Source organism: Mixophyes fleayi, chromosome 4 (genome assembly GCF_038048845.1).
Source record: "Mixophyes fleayi isolate aMixFle1 chromosome 4, aMixFle1.hap1, whole genome shotgun sequence".
NCBI lineage: Eukaryota > Metazoa > Chordata > Amphibia > Anura > Limnodynastidae > Mixophyes > Mixophyes fleayi.
The window spans coordinates 28,590,746-28,612,688 of record NC_134405.1 but is presented as its reverse complement, the minus strand read 5'-3'; the positions used below and the strand labels follow the sequence as shown (position 1 = coordinate 28,612,688).

At 41.7% G+C, this 21,943-nt stretch overlaps 1 protein-coding gene across 1 annotated transcript in view; it reads left to right on the top strand.

The window, feature by feature from the left end:
- Positions 1–3,615: 3,615 nt before the first annotated feature.
- Positions 3,616–21,943, top strand: part of LOC142149732 (mucin-17-like) — a 39,180-nt gene continuing 20,852 nt past the window's right edge. The window contains exons 1-4 of the mRNA XM_075205037.1: positions 3,616–3,703; positions 12,847–12,948; positions 15,833–15,954; positions 17,764–17,822. Of these exons, the coding sequence (XP_075061138.1) occupies positions 3,634–3,703; positions 12,847–12,948; positions 15,833–15,954; positions 17,764–17,822 (353 nt within the window). The 5' untranslated portion in view covers positions 3,616–3,633. The remainder of the gene's footprint in view (positions 3,704–12,846; positions 12,949–15,832; positions 15,955–17,763; positions 17,823–21,943) is intronic.

Here is a 21,943-nt window from a genome sequence, read left to right as displayed (position 1 = left end):
TGATGATGTGTATTTTGTTTGTGGAAGGAAAGCTTATTCCTGGGTGACTCCGAGTTCCAAGGGCTTGTGTTTCTTAGCTAAACTGGTTCCTGAAATCATGACTATTACTCATGAAGAAATGGTTGGTATTCACAAGACTACATCACCACCATACATACACACACAGTATGAACACCGTGGCAAGAGAAATAGGATTCCTGGTGAGGAACCCATAGCTACAAAATTGATTAATGAAACTGCTGGTTTCCAAGTTATGGTTGCTCTAGACCTCACCAGGACTGCTCGGGGAACATTAAACTTTAAATATATCCAAGACCTAGAGCTAAATAATAGATAATATCACCGAGATGTATGATGACACTTTCAGGTATACTGGAAGGGAGCTACAAGCGTAAAAGAAGGAGTTGGTGCAACATAGACTGGTACTAAATTACCTCACCTCTATCACTGGTGGGTACTGTGTGACACTGGCTACCCAGTTCGGTGTCAAATGTTGCCACGTACATTACTAATAATACGGATGACCCTAAATAGGTTATAGACCGGAAGATGGAGGAAATTTTGCAGCTGAAATGGGAGTTTCGAAAGAGCCATAATTCTTCGTTATATGAGGTCGGGGAATAGGTGGCGGGTTGGTTCTCGTGGTTGAACCCTGTGAAATGGTTCTCCGGTCTGGGGGAGTGGGTACAGGAAATGGTTGCTAGTATAGGTAAGCTCCTTCTCCTTATACTGGGTGTCATTTTAGCAATTGGTTTAGTTGTCAAATGTGTTCCTACTGTGTTGAAGTGTGGAAAATGGTCTCATAGGAGTAACACTGAGAAAGAGACTGAAAGGGTGGTACCAGATACCGAGATCATGGTCTGTGAAGAAGTATTGTATAATCCTGAACTTGAAACGGTGATTGGGTGATAGTTTATTACACTATCAAAGGGTGGAGCTGTCGAAGTCAGCTAATTGGATAAAGTCATTTTAATTAAAGTCGAGAAAACTTGGTTGTCTTTGTCAGAAAAGATGCGTACGGTACGCTACGGCGTACAAGGGCACGCTACGGCGTGAAAGGGCGTACGCATCCACTACACGTGGCAGCAACAGTAATTGGCCTTTATTGGACTTATAAAATAGTACACATTAATGGTAGTTGCAACACATAGTCAGTTATGTCGAAATATAGTAGTATTTATATGTTATATTAGAGTTACATGCATATTAGTGAAATACACGGAACAGGTTGAAGGAATCATATCATGAGTGGTATCATAAAAAACCTCTTTACATATCCTACTGTTTGGTTCACTCTGCGAGGGAATCGCAGAGTGCATACACAAGTTATGAATGATAGGGAATTATGAACTACTTAAGACTGAGGAATCTTGGCGGGAAGAGCCGAGCATACCCCCTGGAGAGGTGACCCCCTCCTTTGGATTCCTTAGGATGAACTAGCCAATGATTGACAACCCCTTGGACCTTCCTGAGACCTGGACCAATAGATGCAAGCTATACCACCTTTATTGTATTACTGTATTTCTGTGTGTATATAAGCAGCAGCTTCACATCTAGTGTTCAGACATCTTGTCCCCAGACTTCAGGATTGAATGACTGCACTGGATCCAGAGCGCCTGCGATAAGTAACGCTGTATTTATTATCACTTCGCTTGAGCATATTATTCTACTATTTGCGAATAAATCTTTGTGCGTTGGAAACACAAATCGAGGTTCGACAATTGTTATTGGTTAGCGACAATACGCACATAACACACTCTGTCCCTCTGCATAAACACACACACACACTCTGTCCCCAAGCATAAACACACACACGCACACTATGTCGCCCTACATAAACACACACACTCTGTCGCCCTGCATAAACACACACACTCTGTCCCCCTGCATAAACACACACACACACACACTCTGTCCCCCTGCATAAACACACTCTGTCCCCTTGCATAAACACATACACACTCTGTCCCCCTGCATAAACACACACACACACACACACACACACACACTCTGTCCCCCTGCATAAACACACACACACTCTGTTCCCCTGCATAAACACACACACACACACACACACACTGTCCCCCTGCATAAACACACATAGACACTGTCCCCCTGCATAAACACACACACACACTCTGTCCCCCTGCATAAATACACACACACTCTGTCCCCCTGCATAAACACACACACACTCTGTTCCCCTGCATAAACACACACACACACACACTCTGTCCCCATGCATAAACACTCACACGCACACACTATGTCGCCCTGCATAAACACACACTCTGTTGCCCTGCATAAACACACACACAGACACACACACACTCTGTCCCCTGAATAAACACACACACACACTCTGTCCCCCTGCATAAACACACTCTGCCCCCTTACATAAACACACACACAGACACTGTCCCCTGCATAAACACACACACACACACACACACACACACTCTGTCCCCCTGCATAAACACACACACACTGTCCCCTTGCATAAACACACACACACTGCCCCCCTGCATAAACACACACACTCTGTCCCCCTGCATAAACACACACACACTGTCCCCCTGCATAAACACACACACTGTCCCCCTGCATAAACACACACACACTCTGTCCCCCTGCATAAACACACACACACTCTGTCCCCCTGCATAAACACACACACACTGTCCCCCTGCATAAACACACACACACTCTGTCACCCTGCATAAACACACACACACTGTCCCCCTGCATAAACACACACACACTGTCCCCCTGCATAAACACACACACTGTCCCCATGCATAAACACACACACTCTTTCCCCATGCATAAACACACACACACACACACTGTACCCTTGCATAAACACACACTCTGTCCCATACTTGCCAACTCTCCCGGAAAGTCCAGGATATTCCCGAAATCCGGGTAGGTCTCCCGGGAGAGCAGGCAAGTATCCCGCATACTGCAATTTACTCACCAAAATGACGCAATTCGCGGTGATTTGCGTAATTTTGGCCCTGCCCTCGCAAAACAAAATGACGTTTTTGTCGCGGGGATGGGGTAAAATGAAGCTATTGACTGCACCCCGCCCCTTCCGCCCTCCAACCACGCCCCCTGCCCAGGATTTTCCAGAATTCCCTATTCAAAGGTTGGCAAGTATGTTCTGTCCCCCTGCATAGCACAAATCTGCTTACCTATCTTCTTCTCTTCCGCCAGCAGTCAGCTCCTCTCACTGCAGCTCCTCACTGACACAGTCGGGACGGGATGATGACATCACGACCATCAGGCAGTGACTGAGGAGAGGGGAGGAGTGGACAGGAGGAAAGGGGAGGATGGAGCGACAGTGTGGAGGAGGGGGGAGGGGGAGCTCCCAAAATCAATAGTAAAGTTAAAAAAAAAAAAAATCTTACATGCTGACGCGTTGCACCCCCTAGGTCCCAGTGCCCCAGGCTGCAGCCCGATCAGCCTATTGCTTGATCAGGCCCTGACTTTATCTTACTTTTACGACTTTCTTCCTGATTCAGAGGAGGTGGAGTATTTATCAGTGGGCTGTGGTTCTTCTGCTCATGCTTTGACAGAGAGAACTTTGTTGACAGCACAGAAAGTAAAATTGCACAAACTCTGTAGATCAGGATGTATCTAGACATGAAGACTGCATTCAGCCATGCTCTCATCTCTGCTATGCTTCAGGTTTATACAGCTGGTAAGTGACACCCCAGACAATGGGTCTGGTTTCTAGATATTAATTTTTTTCACCTGTTTATAAGCAAATGGCATTGTATATTAGTTTGTGACATTGTCCCATTAGAACTTACTCACAGCACTGCATGCAGGTGCAAATGTTAAACTGATTGATGGCACTCAGTCAATAACTAGCTTTTGTATATACAGTAGGGATGTGCACCGGCGACTTTTGAGGTCTCGTGTTTTGTGTTTTGGATCCGGATTTTCATTATTTTAGGGGTTCGGATTTGTCTCGCAAAACACTTGACGAAAGGTCTCGGTTCGGATTTAAGGTTTTGGATTCGGATTTTTTTTGGAAAAAACATAAAAAGTTTAAAAATCAAGTTTTTGGGCTTATTTTCACTCCTATGCTATTAGTAACCTCAATAACATTCAATAACAAGCATTTCCACTAATTTACAGTGTATTCTGAACACCTCACAATATAGTTATTAGTCCAAAACGTTGCAACGAGGTATCTTTCTGGACTACGTAGAGGAGTGGGTCACCACAATATATATAATAAGAAAACCATCAACTTGTATGATTCGCACCAATAAATGTACCTGGACTGCGTAGAGGAGTGGGTCACCACAATATATATTAAAAACCCTGAACTTGTATGATTCGCACCAATAAATGTACCTGGACTGCGTAGAGGAGCGGGTCACCACAATATATATAATAAGAAAACCATCAACTTGTATGATTCGCACCAATAAATGTACCTGGACTGCGTAGAGGAGTGGGTCACCACAATATATATTAAAAACCCTGAACTTGTATGATTCGCACCAATAAATGTACCTGGACTGCGTAGAGGAGTGGGTCACCACAATATATATTAAAGTTAGTCAGTGAAAGCAGGAGTCTGATTGATCAGTGCTAATTTTGCAGTCATCGTTAGTAAACGAGTCATGTTAGTTTATAGCTTTAGAGAAATGTGTAGATATATTTTTAGCTAAACAAAACTTGCGTGGTGACTGGAACTGGTGATCCAGGGTAAAATCTGTTTCAATGTTTATTTTCCCTCATTTGATAAATTAGATTGGAATAAATTGATTTCATTACATTGTTGGCATATTCTGGATTAGCACCATAAGACTGGAATTGATAGGTGGATGATTGCCTTTTTCCCATCTGAGTTGGTGTATTGATACGCTGACATTAGTGGGCAAAATACAGGCTTTATGTCAACTTTAATTTCCAACGGATCAGATCAGGAGGCAATAAAGTATGCAAAATAAGCACAAATACCTTATAAGGGTCTGACAAGTGACAGTGGGAATAATAACAATTGTCAAGCTGAGAATGAATGCAAATTGGATCATACAAAGACATAGCAATATAGAATTTATTAGCCGATAAGAACCACAGGTCTGATTCATTAAGGAACTTAAATTAGGAACTTATTTAAGTCTCCTGGACAAAACCATTTTACAAATACTGACTTTAAATTTCAGTGTACAAATAAGCTATCAAGTATTTTTGTGCTACATGAAAAAACAGTCAGTATTTATCTTATGTGCAAAACAGAAAACTAATTTTCACCCCTTGCATTGTAACATGGTTTTGTCCAGGAGACTTAAATAAGAAACTTCTTAATTTAAGTTCCTTAATGAATCAGGCCCCACATGTCTGTCCATTTTTATTTAGAAGAACTCCAGACGCCATTGGATCCTTACTAATGTAAAGTGAAATTCCTTTGATGTCTGACTGTGTTTTTCTCTCCTCAACCTTCGCACATAACAATTTTATCTTAGCCTCCTAATGCTTATAATGTACTAGATATACTGGATATACCAGTATAACTTAAGTCTTCTGAGTACATTTATATTGCCTAACAACAATATTTTTTGTTTGAACAATGCTTCCTACCTCTTTTGTGAAAAGGTTGTTTCTCCTTTCCTTGTACTTTCACTATCTTGTCTGACACAAGGCCTTGCTGCATGCAGATCTTGTAAAATATGTTTAATGTGAACGCATGAATCGGCATGCTGATCAGGACTTAACAAACTTACCTCCATTTATGATCTCTTCCTCTCAAACAACCTCAACCTTCTGGCAATAACAGAAACATGGCTCACGCAATCAGACACTGCCTCACCTGCAGCCCTTTCACATGGTGGTCTCCATTTCACCCACACCCCCAGACCAGAAGGTAGACAAGGAGGGGGGGTTGGACTACTTCTCTCCCCACAGTGCACATTCACAGTGCTACCAAGTGTCCCATCCCTCACGTTCACATCTTTTGAAGTACATGCTGTTAGGATTTTTAACCCATTCTCTATGCGAGTTGCTGTCATCTATCGCCCCCCTGGTCCACACCAACAATTTCTTGAACACTTCTCTGCATGGTTCCCTCACTTCTTATCTTCTGATATCCCCACCATTATCATGGGTGATTTCAACATCCCTATTTCTAATCCACGTTCCAATGCTCCTTCCAAACTATTCTCTCTAACCTCCTCATTCGACCTCTCCCAGTGGATTAAATCCGCTACTCATCAGGATGGCCACTGTCTTGATCTTGTTTTCTCTAGACTATGCTCAGTTTCTCATTTCCTAAACACTCCTTTCCCCCTCTCGGATCATCACCTTATTAGCTACTCGCTCACCCCCAGTTCTTTACTCTCCCTAGTGTCAAACTCTTCCAAGCCTCCTCGTACCTGCAGGAATATCAACGCTATTGATTTTCAACAGTTTTCCACCTCTCTCCAACACTTTCTCTCCCCAATTTCTACATTCTCCTCCCCTGATCGGGCAGTACCCCATTTTCATCAAACCCTAGCAACTGCCCTGGATCAAGTGGCTCCAGCGACACTACATACTTTGCGTAGAATTCGTTGCCAACCGTGGCACACTACAGTAACACGAACTCTACAAAAATTTTCTCGTAAAGCAGAACGTCACTGGCGTAAATCTTGTGCCTCTAATTATTTCATCACATATACTGATATCTACCACTCCTAAACAAGCATACTTCCGATCTCTCATCTATGCTCAGGCTTCTAACCCCAAATGCCTCTTTAACACATTTAACTCTCTTCTGAATCCTCCTGCCCCAAATGACCAACTAACATCAGTGCACAGGATCTTGCTTCCTATTTCAAGGACAAAATTAATAAGATCAGGCTTGAAATGGTATCATCTCCCTTGACAGGCAATCAGCTCAATCCCTTTGTAGCACCCTCTGACACTCTCTCTTCATTTGAATCCGCCAAATGAAGAGGAAGTTTCTACTCTCTTCTCATCTTCCTACTCTACCTCCTGCCCTTTTGATCCCATTCCCTCACAAATTGGTATGTCCCTGTCTCCTGTTCTCATTTCCCCTCTAACTAAAATCTGTAATCTCTCTCTTTCTACTGGTATTTTGCCATCACTATTAAAGAATACAGTGATTACTCCCATTTTAAAAAAACAGAATTCTGACCCTAACTCTCTTGTAAATTACCGCCCCATCTCCCAGCTCCCATGCACCTCCAAGCTTCTCGAGAAAATTGCCTACACTCACCTCACACACTTTCTTACAGCAAACAACCTGTTGGATCCTCTTCAGTCAGGCTTTCGCTCTCAACACTCCACAGAGACTGCGCTGACCAAGGTTGTCAATGATTTGGTCACAGCAAAAAATAATAACCATTACTCTCTTCTAATTCTCCTGGATCTCTCTGCTGCATTTGACACTGTTGACCACTCTCTCCTCATACAAACGCTACAATCCCTAGGTCTTGAAGGCACTGTCCTATCCTGGTTCTCATCCTACCTATCTAATTGCTCTTTCAGTGTTAATTTCTTTGGATCCACCTCTGCTCCGCTTCCTTTATCAGTTGGAGTACCACGAGGCTCAGTCTTAGGTCCTCTGCTATTCTCTATCTACACCACTTCTCTTGGAAAACGAATAAGCTCCTTTGGATTTCAGTATCATCTCTATGCGGATGATACACAAATTTATCTATCCTCTCCTGATCTTTCACCATCTGTGTTGTCTCGCGTTAATGACTGTCTTTCTGCCATTTCATCTTGGATATCTTTTTGCCAACTCAAACTCAATCTTTCAAAAACTGAATTAATAATATTCCCACCCAAAAACAGAAGCTTCCTGCCTGACATTTCTATTCCTGTTGATAACATGACCATAAATCCCACCCCGCAAGCACGTTGCCTAGGTGTAATCCTTGATTCACAACTGTAATTTATTCCCCACATCAACTCTATATCTAAATCATGTTACATACACCGAAAGAACATTTCCAGAATACGCACATATCTGACACAAGACACCGCAAAAACATTAATTCATGCACTCATCATCTCCTGCATCGACTATTGCAATTCCCTCCTTATTGGTCTTCCCAAAGTCAGAGTTGAACCCCTACAATCTATTTTGCATGATTTTATTTACTAACCGTTTTTTCTCTGCTGAGCCACTCTGTCAGTCTCTACATTGGCTTTCTGTATTTCAACGAATCCAATATAAAATTCTTCTACTAACATACAAGGCCATCAACAAAATTGCACCGACATACATTTCCTCACTTGTCTCAAAATATCTCCCCACTCGACGCCTCCGTTCTGCACAAGATCTACGTCTCTCCTCCACTCTCATAACATCCGCCCATTCTCAGTTTCAGGATTTTTTCTGGGCTGCACCCATTTTGTGGAATTCCCTCCCACGCACAATAAAACTTTCCTCTAGTCTTCAAACCTTCAAGCGTTCACTGAAAACCCACCTCTTCAGACAAGGTTATGATATTCGTCAACCACCATCTTAATTTCCTTAATTTCCGCAAGACAACAACCCTCTGACCAACATTGCAACACACACAACCCACTCAATACTTTTACCTTTGCATTCTAGCTGGTCCATTATGCAATATGATGTAGCACATGCCCTTGTGTTTCTAAATCCCATTGTCCTATAGATTGTAAGCTTGCAAGCAGGGTTCTCTTACCTCTCTGTCTGTATGTATTACCCAGTATTGTTTTATCAATGTTTGTTCCCAATTGCAAAGTGCTACAGAATTTGCTGGCGCTATATAAATAAATGTTGATGATGACGACTTTTTTTTTAGTCGGTAACATCGTTAAGTATATCGAATTGCGAGGAATCTTCTGCATTTTGTATCCAACCTAAGGCTAGGCATACACTGGAGCATTTTTGTCCAATAATCGTGCAAATTATCCAACATACGACTGTTCGGTCGGAAGTCGGGTCAGTGTGTATAGTGACACGATGGTTGAAAGTCGTGCCAAAGTGCCGCTTGTCGGCTCATTTGGTTGGTAGTACTATTTGATATTTTCTGAGCAATCCACCTAACGATCATGTAGTGTGTATAATTTTCCGAGCGATCCACGACCAAGTGCAGATAGTCCCTCGAGCTCCAACTCCTTTGATGGCGTATGTATGTTAATTTCTGATGCCTGTACCAGTCCCACGTGGTGTGGTGTCGGCACGTCACTCATTTTGTAATTAGGTGTTCTAGTGGTAAAGCAATAGCAGGTGTCTATCGATCATGCTCTGCCCCTTATTTAAATTTCTTGGGGATATCGTTACATGGTCACTTAAGTGTGTACAAATTTGTAATCTTTGCTCACGACAATATGGCGATGAAAAGTCGCTTTTAGGTCAGTCTTGCATTAATTGTCTAAAACATGACTAGTGTGTACGCATTAATCGTCCGAGCGGTCGGACCTTCGCTCTAAGGGAAACTTGTTTTAGATAACACGTTGATCGGAAAATTCTTCAGTGTGTACCTAGCCTAAGTCCCTTCTTCTGATTGTATGACAGACCCACTCCAGTCCATGTCGGGCAGACTAAAGTCTCCCAGAATTATTACCTCTCCATTTTGGTGATTTCCTTCATTAAAATGTTGTCCAATTCCTGTCTTGGGGGTCTGTAAATCACCCCATTTAGTTATTTAGTCGTTCTGAGCAGAAATCCATTGTACAATGTATACTTGCTGTCATTTTGACATAATATTCCTGAATACTTTATTTTTAAATTTAAATTACATTTTTAACAATCCCACTCACTGAATTATACCATATGGGCCTGAGTCATTATGGAGAGCAAAGCATAAAAAGGAGTAACTTTGCACCTAGTCAAAACCATGTTGCATTGGAGTATTTAACTTATGTGCAAAGTAATAAACTCATTTGCACCCCTTGCATTGTAACATGGTTTATCTTGGAGAACATTTACTCTTTTTTTTGCCTATCATCATCACCATCATCTATTTATTTATATAGCGCCACTAATTCCACAGTATCGTACAGAGAACTCATTCACATCAGTCCCTGCCCCATTGTAGCTTACAATCTAAATCCCCTAAAATACACACAGACACACACAGACCGAGAGAGACTAAGGGCAATTTAATAGCAGCCAATTAACCTACCAATATGTCTTTGGAGTGTGTGAAGAGCACCTGGAGGAAACCCACGCAAACACGGGGAGAACATACAAACTCCTCACAGATAAGGCCATGGTTAGCAATTGAACTCACAACCCCAGTGCTGTGAGACAGAAGTGCTAACCACTAAGAAACCGTGTTGCTTTCTTTCCTTAATGGCTCAGACCCTATGAGTGAATTTCTCATGGTTTGCTTAAAAGATTGATTTAAACTCTCTTAAATGTCCAAAATGTCAACCATGGAGAACTGTTTCACTTATATGTTATGATTTGTGATGGATCAAAAATTGCAGAAAAGGGGTATACATCAAATGACTTAATGAAGCTGGATCCTCTCATAGTGCTGTTGAGAGTTCCTGCTCTTCTATGATCTAACTGTCAGTCTGTGGCTTCCCGGTGGTAATCGCTTCCGCGACGATGAAAAATCCGACAGTGAGAAGACCTGCAAGAAAATAACGATTTCATGAAAAAACTACATCAATATTGACAGACTTACCTCCAAAACAACTCTGCAGATATCCGATGGAGGCAGAAGGATGACAGGACCTTCTTCCGACTGGCCAGCTCTCCCACCAGGCAGGTTAACAGCTTCAACAGTTAAGCTGCGTGGTCCTGACATTGCCATCGTGCAGCCATACCCAACCCGTGGCTTTCTGCTTCCCTCCATTCCCCTCCTCCCATCAGAACACTGCCCTGGTCTCATGTAGCCCTGTCCTCACAAACATAATCTCACAAGTCAACAGGTCACTGGGTGGACAGGTTTTTTTGATAACTCCTTTATTCTGCTCTTTCCTTTTGATCATCTTCTTTCTTCTATAATTTGTCTTCTTATAATTTTGCTTTTTCATATGAAGCTATCCCAGCACACGCTGAAAGATTATGTTATACAGACTCTCCTCTGAGCTTTGATTGCTTGTTAGCTTGAAACAATCATTTTTTTACTTATTGTCTCTTGTATACCTTAAATAATCAAGAGAGAGAGGAGACATTGGGTTGCCATTATTATATGTTTCACTGTTATACGTTTTCAAATTTTTTTTATTGCATTGGTAAAATTGCAACTAAAGACATTGAAATATAGACTAGGGCTCAACTTCTGACACCAGTAAAGGCATGTAGAAATCCTAAGTCCTCTTTAGTAAAGTAACAGCTCTGTGTCAGGCGCCGTCCCCGCACTGCTCCTATGTACCGGGAACAAACGCCTGTCTCTCTGCCCGACTTGCGTCCCGTTGCCTAGCAATGGGACGAACTTCCGGGTTTATCGTGCACGCAAGAGCGCAGTAGATCCGCGGCCCATTGCTAGGCAACGGAATTCTTCTTTCCCTGTTTATCGGCGGTCAGGTGCATCTGACCACCAAAATCCACTGCCACCAATCAGGGGCCACTAGTAGGTATTTCTGGATCCTCCCTCCATGAGCCTGGTGCCAGAGTACTGGTTTCACCAGGGGAGAACATACAAACTCCTCACAGATATGTTCATGGTCGGGAATTGAACTCATGACCCCAGTGCTGTAAGGCAGAAGTGCTAAACACTACGCCACCGTGCTGCCCAAACACAGTAGTAAACATTGCTGGGTAATACAGACAAAGAGATGAGAGGGCCCTGCTCGCAAGCTTATAAATTATGGGACAATGGGAGTTTGATACATAAGGTTAAGTCTACATATTGCATTTCGATCTAGCCAGATTGCAAAGGTAAAAAGTGATTAGTAAGCTATATGATCCAGTCACACAGCAATAGTCAGGGGATGAGAGGGTTGCTGTCTTGTGTGGATTGTTTAAAGGGTGGTAATAGGGTAACTTAGTGAGGTTAAGAGGGTGGTTGTGGAATATTATAAGCTTGCCTGAAGAGGTGGATTTTCAGAGAACAATTGAAAGTTTGTAGACCAGTCTTACTGTGTGAGGGAGGGAATTCCATAGAGTGGGCGCAGGTCAAAAAAAGTCCTGTAACTGGGAATGAGAAGATGTAAGGAGAGTGGATGAGAGACACAGATCTTTTGCAGAATGCAGTTGTCGAGTTGGGAGATAATTGTCCACATATGCAGATGACGTTCCATGGATAATCTCAGGTGCATTCTAAGGTCATGTTTTCATTACTGACTGGATATCAATCCAAGCAGGTGCTGAAGACTTTTTTTTTTTACAGAAATAACACTGGTATTACATAAGAAAAAGCTTAGCATATTAAAAAGTAATTTAGTGAATGTTACTAAAAATACAAAAATGTTCACTCAAATGCTTTGATCTCAACCCCTTGGTGACATTAATTATCTTTATAATGCAAAGTATAGGGTTAATTTTCCAACATATATTTGTTAATTAATGACTATATATTGCTTTTTGGGATTTTGTTCTAAAATTAATCAAAAAGGGCGCAATTCGTTCAATGAAGAAACACATTCTCCCATAGAAGTACTTTTATTACAAAATAGTCAAAGTGTAAAAAATTATTTGGGTCCCCAGAAATATTTCTTCGTCTGCAACTTGTTTCTTCAATCTGACTGACCAGTAGATTTTTGGTTCTATTTGTATAGCTGATAACATTGGAACCATGGGAGAAAGCTCTACAGTGAGACAGTTATTATATGGGTGAAGTTAGTCAGATAGCAGGGCTGATTTAGGTATGTTGGGATTTAAGATTTTGATATGGGGGTATAGAACATCCCTATAATTTTAATGTTGATACAATATATATTTGTCTTCCACAGCACAGTGTCAGAATGGAGGATACTATGTTGGAACTGGATGTATTTGTCCAAATGCCTTCTACGGGCCTATGTGTAATTTTATCAAAGACAGTATTCCAACAGGTGAGTGTTTGGAGCAATTATTAATCCTGTCACCAATAGGACTTAAGCGTCAGTCCCTGGTCAACTGAAAAGTGGAATACTTGTTAAACCCACAGAATGATCTCTCCTCTGTGTGTCATCATTAGATTATTGTCACAGGATTAACAAAACACTGAAAATGTCTACATTCTTAGAACTAGAACTTATCAATAATTAAATGCAAATCCACTATAGGTGGGGAATTTGACTGGGGCGGTACACCTGTCAAACCGTAACGCAGGTGTCATAAGGCGAGCTCAGGGATGGATAATATATATATATATATATATATATATATATATATATATATATATATACATATATATATATGTATATATATATAAAATATATATATACATAATTTACATTGTATCATTTATGAAAATATGGTGTACCGATTGCTCAGTCAGGTATTTGCTTTCATTATCTAAACTGTTGTAGGAAAATAGCAACTAGAATATGATTAGTTGCTAGTATTATCAACCTTTATTTATATAGCACCAGCATGTTTTGCAGTATTCTACAGAGAGGATGTTTAAGCTATATACAGCATTTGAGTAATTTTTGGAATGTACACTTTGGGGGAAAAACCTGTTCTTGGTTAGCACCAGGCACACAAAGAGTTGTTTGTGGATGTGCTTTGTTTCTGAGATAATTATCAAACTATGTAAAATATCCTAACTGTTAAGGTTGACGGCAAATATCATATCATACTCTGTTGCCCCCAGGTCTTAAACTCAGAGTAGTACAAGTTTATAATATTACCGTTGCACAGGCGAGGGCCCGGTGGTAGCAGCAGCGAAGTCCGAAAACAGGCCGAGGTCAAAAGGGTTACAGCAGGCAGCGGAGTGAGGTCCAGGCAGAGGTCAGGAGTTGCAGCAAAACAGCGTATCTAAAACAGGCAGAGATGAGGGTCACAAGCAATCCAGCAGATTCCAGTAAGCAAGCCAGGGGTCATACACATAAGAATAAGTCCAAATAGCTAGGAGCAGAGAAAGGGAGCAGGCAAACTATAACAGGCAGGGAGCCTAATATACTAGGAAGGACCAATAGAATAGAGGGCCATAGATGATAATCATTCCCCACCTGGGAATGAATTGGCTTTTGGTATTTGCGCACGCGCTCGGCTGGCCAGCTGCCCATGTCGCGGCGGTGATAAGAGGAACGTCCTGACCGTCGTCATGATGACGGGCTTCCGAAAACCGGAAGTGATGCCCGGATCGACATGACGACGGCCGGGATGCATCTGTGAGGCCAGAGCGAGCACCGCCGCGGCTCGTAAAACTAACATGCCACTATTAGTTCTTGAGAAAGCGAGAGTAGCGAAACACGCGTCTGCGTTCGCCGCGCTTTCTGTTATTGCTCTAAGTCCATCTTGATTTAAAATTATCTCTTAGCCTTAAACAATCTGAACACCATTCAAGATAGTTTAGCGTATATGCAAACTTTATAAGGCTAGTTTATTATGTATGAATGACTGATGTAGTAATGAATGAGATGAGCAAGTTTATACATAACTTCTAATGGAGGGTGCTTTACACTGCAACCGATTGGAGGTTATTTTATATGCCTATATTCTATGACCATCCATAGATAATAATGATTTAAATCAACAGGAGGATGTTGACAGGGAAATGATTCATATTAATGAGTTCTCTGTACAGCGCTGCGGAATCAGTGGAGCTATATAAATAAATGGTGATGATGATGATGATATTGTAATTATACACCTTGAACTAATCAGTGATTGCTGACGTCTCCGGATTATTTACTACAATCGTGATCAGATGTGATATGTTTAATAAAACCAATAAATCTAAGAGTAATTTGGAGCATTGAACAACATATATGAGATTGAATATTTAATAATATATAAAATTGATAATAAATGAATCAAACCCACAAGTGAGGTCTAGCAGTGGAATACTGCTATTTTATTGCACTTTATTAACACTTTAGTCACGGTCACATGATTTGAAATATTTCACTACAACTTTAACTCTGTCAAAGAATGGAAGGTTCTATATTTGAAAATAAAATTGGCTAATAAAGTTTGAAAATTGTTTTATAAATTAAATCACTGAGTGCCCCAGAATTACAGATTTTCCTTCTTCTTCTATACTTGATGAGATTTCATATTTGATGTGTATGTGCACCACCCGACACTTGTTTAATTGTCGATTCTGTATGAAGAGTTATTGTGTACAAAAAATTAACCTATTAACCTTTTTGGGTTAGTGATAACCTGGTGCCATTGGTGAAACTACCATTGGTGCAGTAGGTGCGGTGTACCGGAGCCCATTGAGATAGTGCGGCCCACTGCTTGGGGAACTAGTGAGTTATGGACCCCGGTTCCCGCTTTCCTGCACCGGGGTCCACAGCTCGCTAGTTCCACCTGTGCTTGCTACAGAGGTTTTCCATTATATTGAAGCTCAAAAATTTGCCGATCCTAATTAATATCCTCCCAAGATCTTTTGGATACCTACCAGGATGACTAATTGGTCTGGTAGGAAGATGACCTCTTCTAACTGTGGATGCTGTCATCTCCTGACCAATATGACTGTGCCACATATAAATCATCAATGTGGCCACCCAATTATATGTGTACTTAATGAGGGCATGTGGGTTGATAGGACATTTTTTATTATTAATACATAGAATCGGGCAAATTGACATTCATAAATCTATAAAAAGAATTAATGAAGTCAATCCTCCATACCCAACTATCTTAAGTGCCTTCATATCCTACATTTTGTGTCCTTACAATCCATGTTGATGTATCTGTGCTGAAATAAAATATTTCAAACCTTTATATTTTCTCAATACATGGATCCCATTAAAGTCTTACATTAACTCTTTCCTCTAGTTAAATTTTCTGAGTATGCTGTGAATGTAAAACTAAAAGCCACGAACAGGAACTTTACAGAAAATTTGACTGCTAAAATGACAAAGGAATATAAGGATTTTGAAAAGGACTTTAAAACAAAGGTGAGAAGGCATATCTGTTAAATATATTTTACGAAATGAACCCTTTGCCCTACACTCTATTACATAGAAGGATGAAGGATAAAGGGTGAAGTTGGAAATAGTAGTAGTCTGTTCTCGCTAATATGCCATATCTCCCAACATTTATCCAGGTAAAATGAGGACAAAATAACAGTGTCTATGATCCACACAAACTAGAGTCTGAAGAGGGAGCTGTATCAGGTGGGGGCAAGATAACCTAAAGAGAAGAGGTGAATTATAAAGATTGAAGGTTGGGAGACAGTCTGGTAATGCAAGTGCGGAGCAGCACAGGAGAAGTCTTAGACATGGGAGTGATAAGTGGTTATCAGAGGGGAAGTGAGGCACAGAACAGAGGGCAAGAGGAAGAGTATCTCATGACAAGATCATCATCATCATCATCATTTATTTATATAGCGCCACTGATTCCTCAGCCCTGTACAAAGAACTCATTCACATCAATCCCTGCCCCATTGGAGCTTACAGTCTAAATTCCCTAAAATACACACACACACACACGCACACAGACACAGACCAGGGTCAATTTTTGATAGGAACCAATTAACCTACCAGTATGTTTTTGGAATGTGGGAAGAAACTGGAGCACCCGGAGGAAACCCATGCAAACAAGGGGAGAACATGCAAACTCCACACAGATAAGGCCATGGTCGGGAATTGAACTCATGACCCCAGTGCTGTGAGACAGTGTAAGGCATGGCAGAGAGGAGAGGCAGAGGAGGAGCGGCGTGAGAGGAAGATGAGTCTTGCGGCCGCATTAAGTATAGAGCGGAGTGGGGTGAGATGGGAGTGGGGGAGGCCAATGAGGAGGAGGTTACAATAGTCAAGGCGGGAGATGATGAGTGCGTGGATGATAGTTTTGGTGGCAACCTGAGAGAGAAAGGGATGGATGCGGGCGATGTTGCGTAGTTGGAAGTGACAGGCTTGGGCAAGGGAATGAATGTGGGGGGGCAAAAGAGAGAGAGGAGTCGAGGGTGACACCCAGGCAGCGGAGTTGGGTGACAGAGGAAATGGTGGTGTTGTTGACGACAATAGAGAGGTCATGGTGGGATGGGAGTCTGGGCGGACGAAAGACAATGAGTACAGTATTAGAGATATTGATTTTGAGAAAGCGTTCGGACATCCAGGAGGAGATGGCGGAGAGGCAGTCAGATACCTGAGCGGGGAAGGTGGAGGAAAGATCAGGAGAAGAGATGTAGAGTTGAATGTCATCAGCATAAAGGTGATACTGAAGCCCAAAGTAGGAGATGAGAGCACCAAGGGAGGAAGAATAGAGCTAAAAGAGTAGAGGGCCGAGGACAGAGTCCTGCTGGACTCCTACAGGGAGAGGGTAGGGGGGAATTTCCTAGCAGTTGATGGGATATGTGGTCTCTTCTCAGTAACCAATCCATTATTGGCTTGCTAGGTCACCAGTGACTGTCTAAGGACCTGTCTGTTTAATAATTCCAGGGATACATTGCGCAACCTTCAGTTAAACAGAACCTAGTCATTTGTTTTCAGGGTAAAACAAAGTTAATTTTTAATGTGAATTTGTCCAATTTTACTTTTTTTGTCAATTACTTTTTGTCCAAAATTATATTTTAAACTACAACTATAAGGACTCCCACAATATAAGCAGAAGTCCTGCTGTTCAGTCCACACATAACTCCCGAATAAACAATTCACCAATTCTACAACATAATTAACTGTTTTGTGTGTATCTACTTTATACAAAAATTTTACCTGTGGTTCCCTGGACATCTTCATGTAATGTTTAACCTCTCATATCTGTATTAGATGGAACCTATCTACTCTAAACTTCCTGGTTACACAGATGTGAACATCCAGAAGCTCAGGTACGAATCTTTGCTTTGATACCTGTATCTTAATTTACAGAGCAGTGGATATATTGACCCTTTATAAGCTTATAATGATGAGCAAATTTGAACCATTGATTAAGTGGTGACTTTCTGGGATTATATAAATATTGGCATATTAGACAGAATTTCATTGTATTGTAGAGATCAATGAAGGGTATGGTGAATGCACCGTCTACATGCACACTGGACAACGCAGACTGTTGAGTGTATACAGAGGACAAATGTAAAATAGACATGAATAAGAACTGTATAAACCGCACTTTACATAGACCTGTCTACAAACACACACACAGGCTTTGCATACACTGTCCCCATACAGTCGGCACAGATCAATTTCCCCTTATCCTGAAAAAATGCCAGCCATTCTATCTATTATATTTCCTCAATATTAATACCATTGGCTCAGAGTCCCATTTCACTGGTCAGGTGGGAAGCCAATGCATAGACCCAGTGTGACGGTGGCCCTGAGGATGGAATATCACTGTTAATTGTAGTTGTAGTTTGTGTCTACTCATGGCAAGTAGGTCAAAGCCTCTGCTAAGTTGAGTACACTCACAGAAGTTGAAGAATATGCTAATCCTAAAGCTTCCCCTTAATACAGAGTTTTTATGGCTGATGTCCTGCTGAAAATGTACTCTATGACTTGGGACTACTTACTGCAAAATGAATATAGATACAACCTAACTTTTCATAGTGACACTGGGCATGGGACTACATAGTACTAGTGGTTATTAGTATGGGAGCTTACCTTTATCCTGAGCGACAAGTGATTGGGAACTGGAGTGTAGTGAGTGGAAGAGAATAGTAAGTACAAAGGGGATAGGTCATGGATGATGAGCCACTGCTGAGGGGAGAGGATTCTTACATAGCTCCAATGCTGCACTCCACATTCCTCTTCCCAATGAGGTTCTTTGAAACAAGAAGTTAAAGTAATACTTTCCTGTCCTCCACAACTAACAATAACATTGTCTTGTCAACAATCAATTAAGTAATTAAGCATCACCCCCCTCATCCACTTCCTACAGAAAAATAATGAAGAGCCATGGGAAAGAGGAATGGATACTAAAAGTGTCATATCTCCCCTATCCTGACACCTTGGACCTCAGAGGTACCCTGTCACTATCCATTTACCTTGCCCCCACTCCAACAACGGTCCAATTGCATCCGCTGTCAGTGCGGCCACATGGCACTTCTGAGTCTAGACTGGTATCACATGACCTTTGAAGATTCAAACTCCCCAGAATATATAAATTGACTCTGACACTGCAGAGTCAGAGCAACATTCTTCCATTCTTGTCTAACTGCTCTGTATGCTGAATCTTCTATTTTGGACCCTTGGCCTTAGCTGTGACCTTCCCTCTTGGATACTGTTCTGTATCGCGCTGACCGCCTGTCTACCAGTTCCCAACCTGTTTGACCTGCCCTTGGATTCTCCCCATCTCCTGAAATCTCCTCCACTACAGTGGAACACCTAGTGGCAGTCCAGGGGACCGCGACCTGCAAGTTCCCGGTTTGCAGCGGCAGTTCTTGGACTCCGCACCCCTGGTCGGCCAGTGCCAATCTAGATTAACACTTGGGGGTATATTTACTAAACTGCTAGTTTGAAAAAGTGGAGGTGTTGCTTATAGCAACCAATAAGATTCTAGTTGTCATTTATTTAGTACATTCTACATATTGACAGTTGGAATCTGATTGGTTGCTATAGGCAACATCTCCACTTTTTCCAACCCGCAGTATAGTAAATATACCCCTTGTAATCCATCTTCCTTGGAATGTTTATTACATACCCTTGTCTAAAAGATGGCTGTCTCTTATACAGTTATTGTCTGTTGACCATGTGTGATAAACAGACAATAAAACAAGGTATGATTTTTGTTAGTACCACAAAAACAAGTTCTGAGATTGATGTTGTAATGTGACTAGCTCAAAAGTGTGAAAATAGGCCTTCCCCATGCCCGCTGTTTTTTATTATTATTATTATTATTATTATTATTATTATTATTATTATCATCAACATTTATTTTTACAGCACAAGCATATTCCATAGCACTTTACAATTGGGGACAAACAAAGTAATAACAAAAACAAAGTGGAAAGAGGTCCCAGCTCACAAGCTCAGAGTTTAAGGGCCCTATTCATGCTCGGATGTACGTAGCATATCTTGCGTGAAATAGCTCTGCGCTTACCCAGTAATGGACATTACACCAATGAATGCAACTGCATGCCATTTATGTCTGAACGCAAGTGTTACTTATGACCTTCCTATGACTTGAGAGACAGAACGGGGGAAGGATGGGGCTGACTAAGATAGGCCATTTACAGTAAGGGCGTTCCAGCACAAATGCGGCTGGTTCCTGTGTTTGTGGCTTGTTTTTCACCCGTATCTTGTGCATGCACTACAGGTCAGGTGTAAATTCCGACTGACAGTGATGACTGACACAACATAGTCTTTGAACTGGAAATTATACATATGCATGCCACTAGCTATGACAGAACAACAGTGTGCAAATCAAATATACTATGAAAACACATTGTATGTACAGTATGTATTGAAAGCATCTTTATATAAATAATGTAAAAAAAAGTTTTATGTACTCTGATATTACCTTTTATTGTACATACACACAGGGCCGGATTAACCCGAGGTCTAACTGGGCTACAGCCCAGGGGCCTTGGGCATCCGTAGGGCCCTTTCTTGAAAGTATTTTTTTTTTTTTATGTTGAGCTGTAGCGAGCCGCCGGCCACGCTACAGCCTGTACCGCGGTCGGCGACTCAGAGTCCTGAATGATGGTGACGTCACGTCACTCACCTCCATTGACAGGCTGCAGACAATGGTCCGTCCGCGGCGTGCACCTATCTCCTTACTAAGGAGATCTCGTGAGAGTGAGATCACTCTCACGAGATCTCCTCAGGAAGGAGATAGGTGCACGCCGCGGAACGGACACTACAGGCAGCAGGGACAGGGTGTGAGCTGACAGAAGAGAAGACCAGCGATGAAGACCGAGGTAAGCTCGCTCTTGGGGGCTGGTTGGCTCAGACAACTGTACATTGTATTTTTGGGTAACAAGATGAGGTATAGGGCTCAAAAGTATGTGCCTAAAGCTGGAATTTATTCTATTATGTGTACATAAATGCAAATAAACATGTTCTGGCCAGAACAAAGACATATAAACAATAAAATGTGCACAATGCAGAGCACGGTATGAGATAATTGCACTGGGCAATACAGTAAACAGTATACTGAATAAGCAAAGAAATGTCCAAATGTAAAAAGGGCAAACTGATCAGGAGTATGAAAAACGACTAAACAGTCTATGAAAAAATGATATAAAATAGATAAAAAAAAAGAAAAAATGGAAAAGAAAAAATGAAAAACAAAAAAAAGAGTCCAAACACACATGAGTTGGGGCCAAAACCCATAAAATGAAAAGTAAGTAGCTGTTCAATGCACGATACTACCGAAAGTTTGCCCTTTTTACATTTGGACATTTCTTTGCTTATTCGGTATATCCAGCTTTAGGCACATACTTTTGTACTTTTGCGCCCTGAACCTCATCTTGTTACCCATCTTTATTTGGGAGGGTGGGGATTTCCCTCCGTATACCACGGGTTCTATTTTGTGGCTGCATCCTCACATATAAGGAAGTGCGGCCCCTTCCCACTACCATTTTCTTATTGTATTTTTGGTGCAGAGAATTACAAGGGGAGGGGCTGGCTGGCACGCATATTGTGCTTTTGGGGTAGATTATTGCAGGGCGGGGTTTGGGGGCTGGCTGGCAAAGTGTGTACTTTTGAGGGAGATATTAGCAAGGGGGGGGGGTTGGGGGCTGGCTGTTACAGTGTGCACTTTTGGGGGAGATATTTGCAGGGGGGGGTTTGGGGGCTGGCTGGCAAAGTGTGCATTTTGAGAATACTGATTTAGTATATTAAAAGGAACACAGCTCAAACTACTTATGCCCAATCCAATATTACTAGGGAGCCCCTAATAATATCGGATTAGGCATAAGTCGCTTGAAAAATGGGGGCCTCACAGTACCCCTAGCCCAGGGGCCTACAGGGCCTTAATCCGGCCCTGCATACACATGTACATATACTG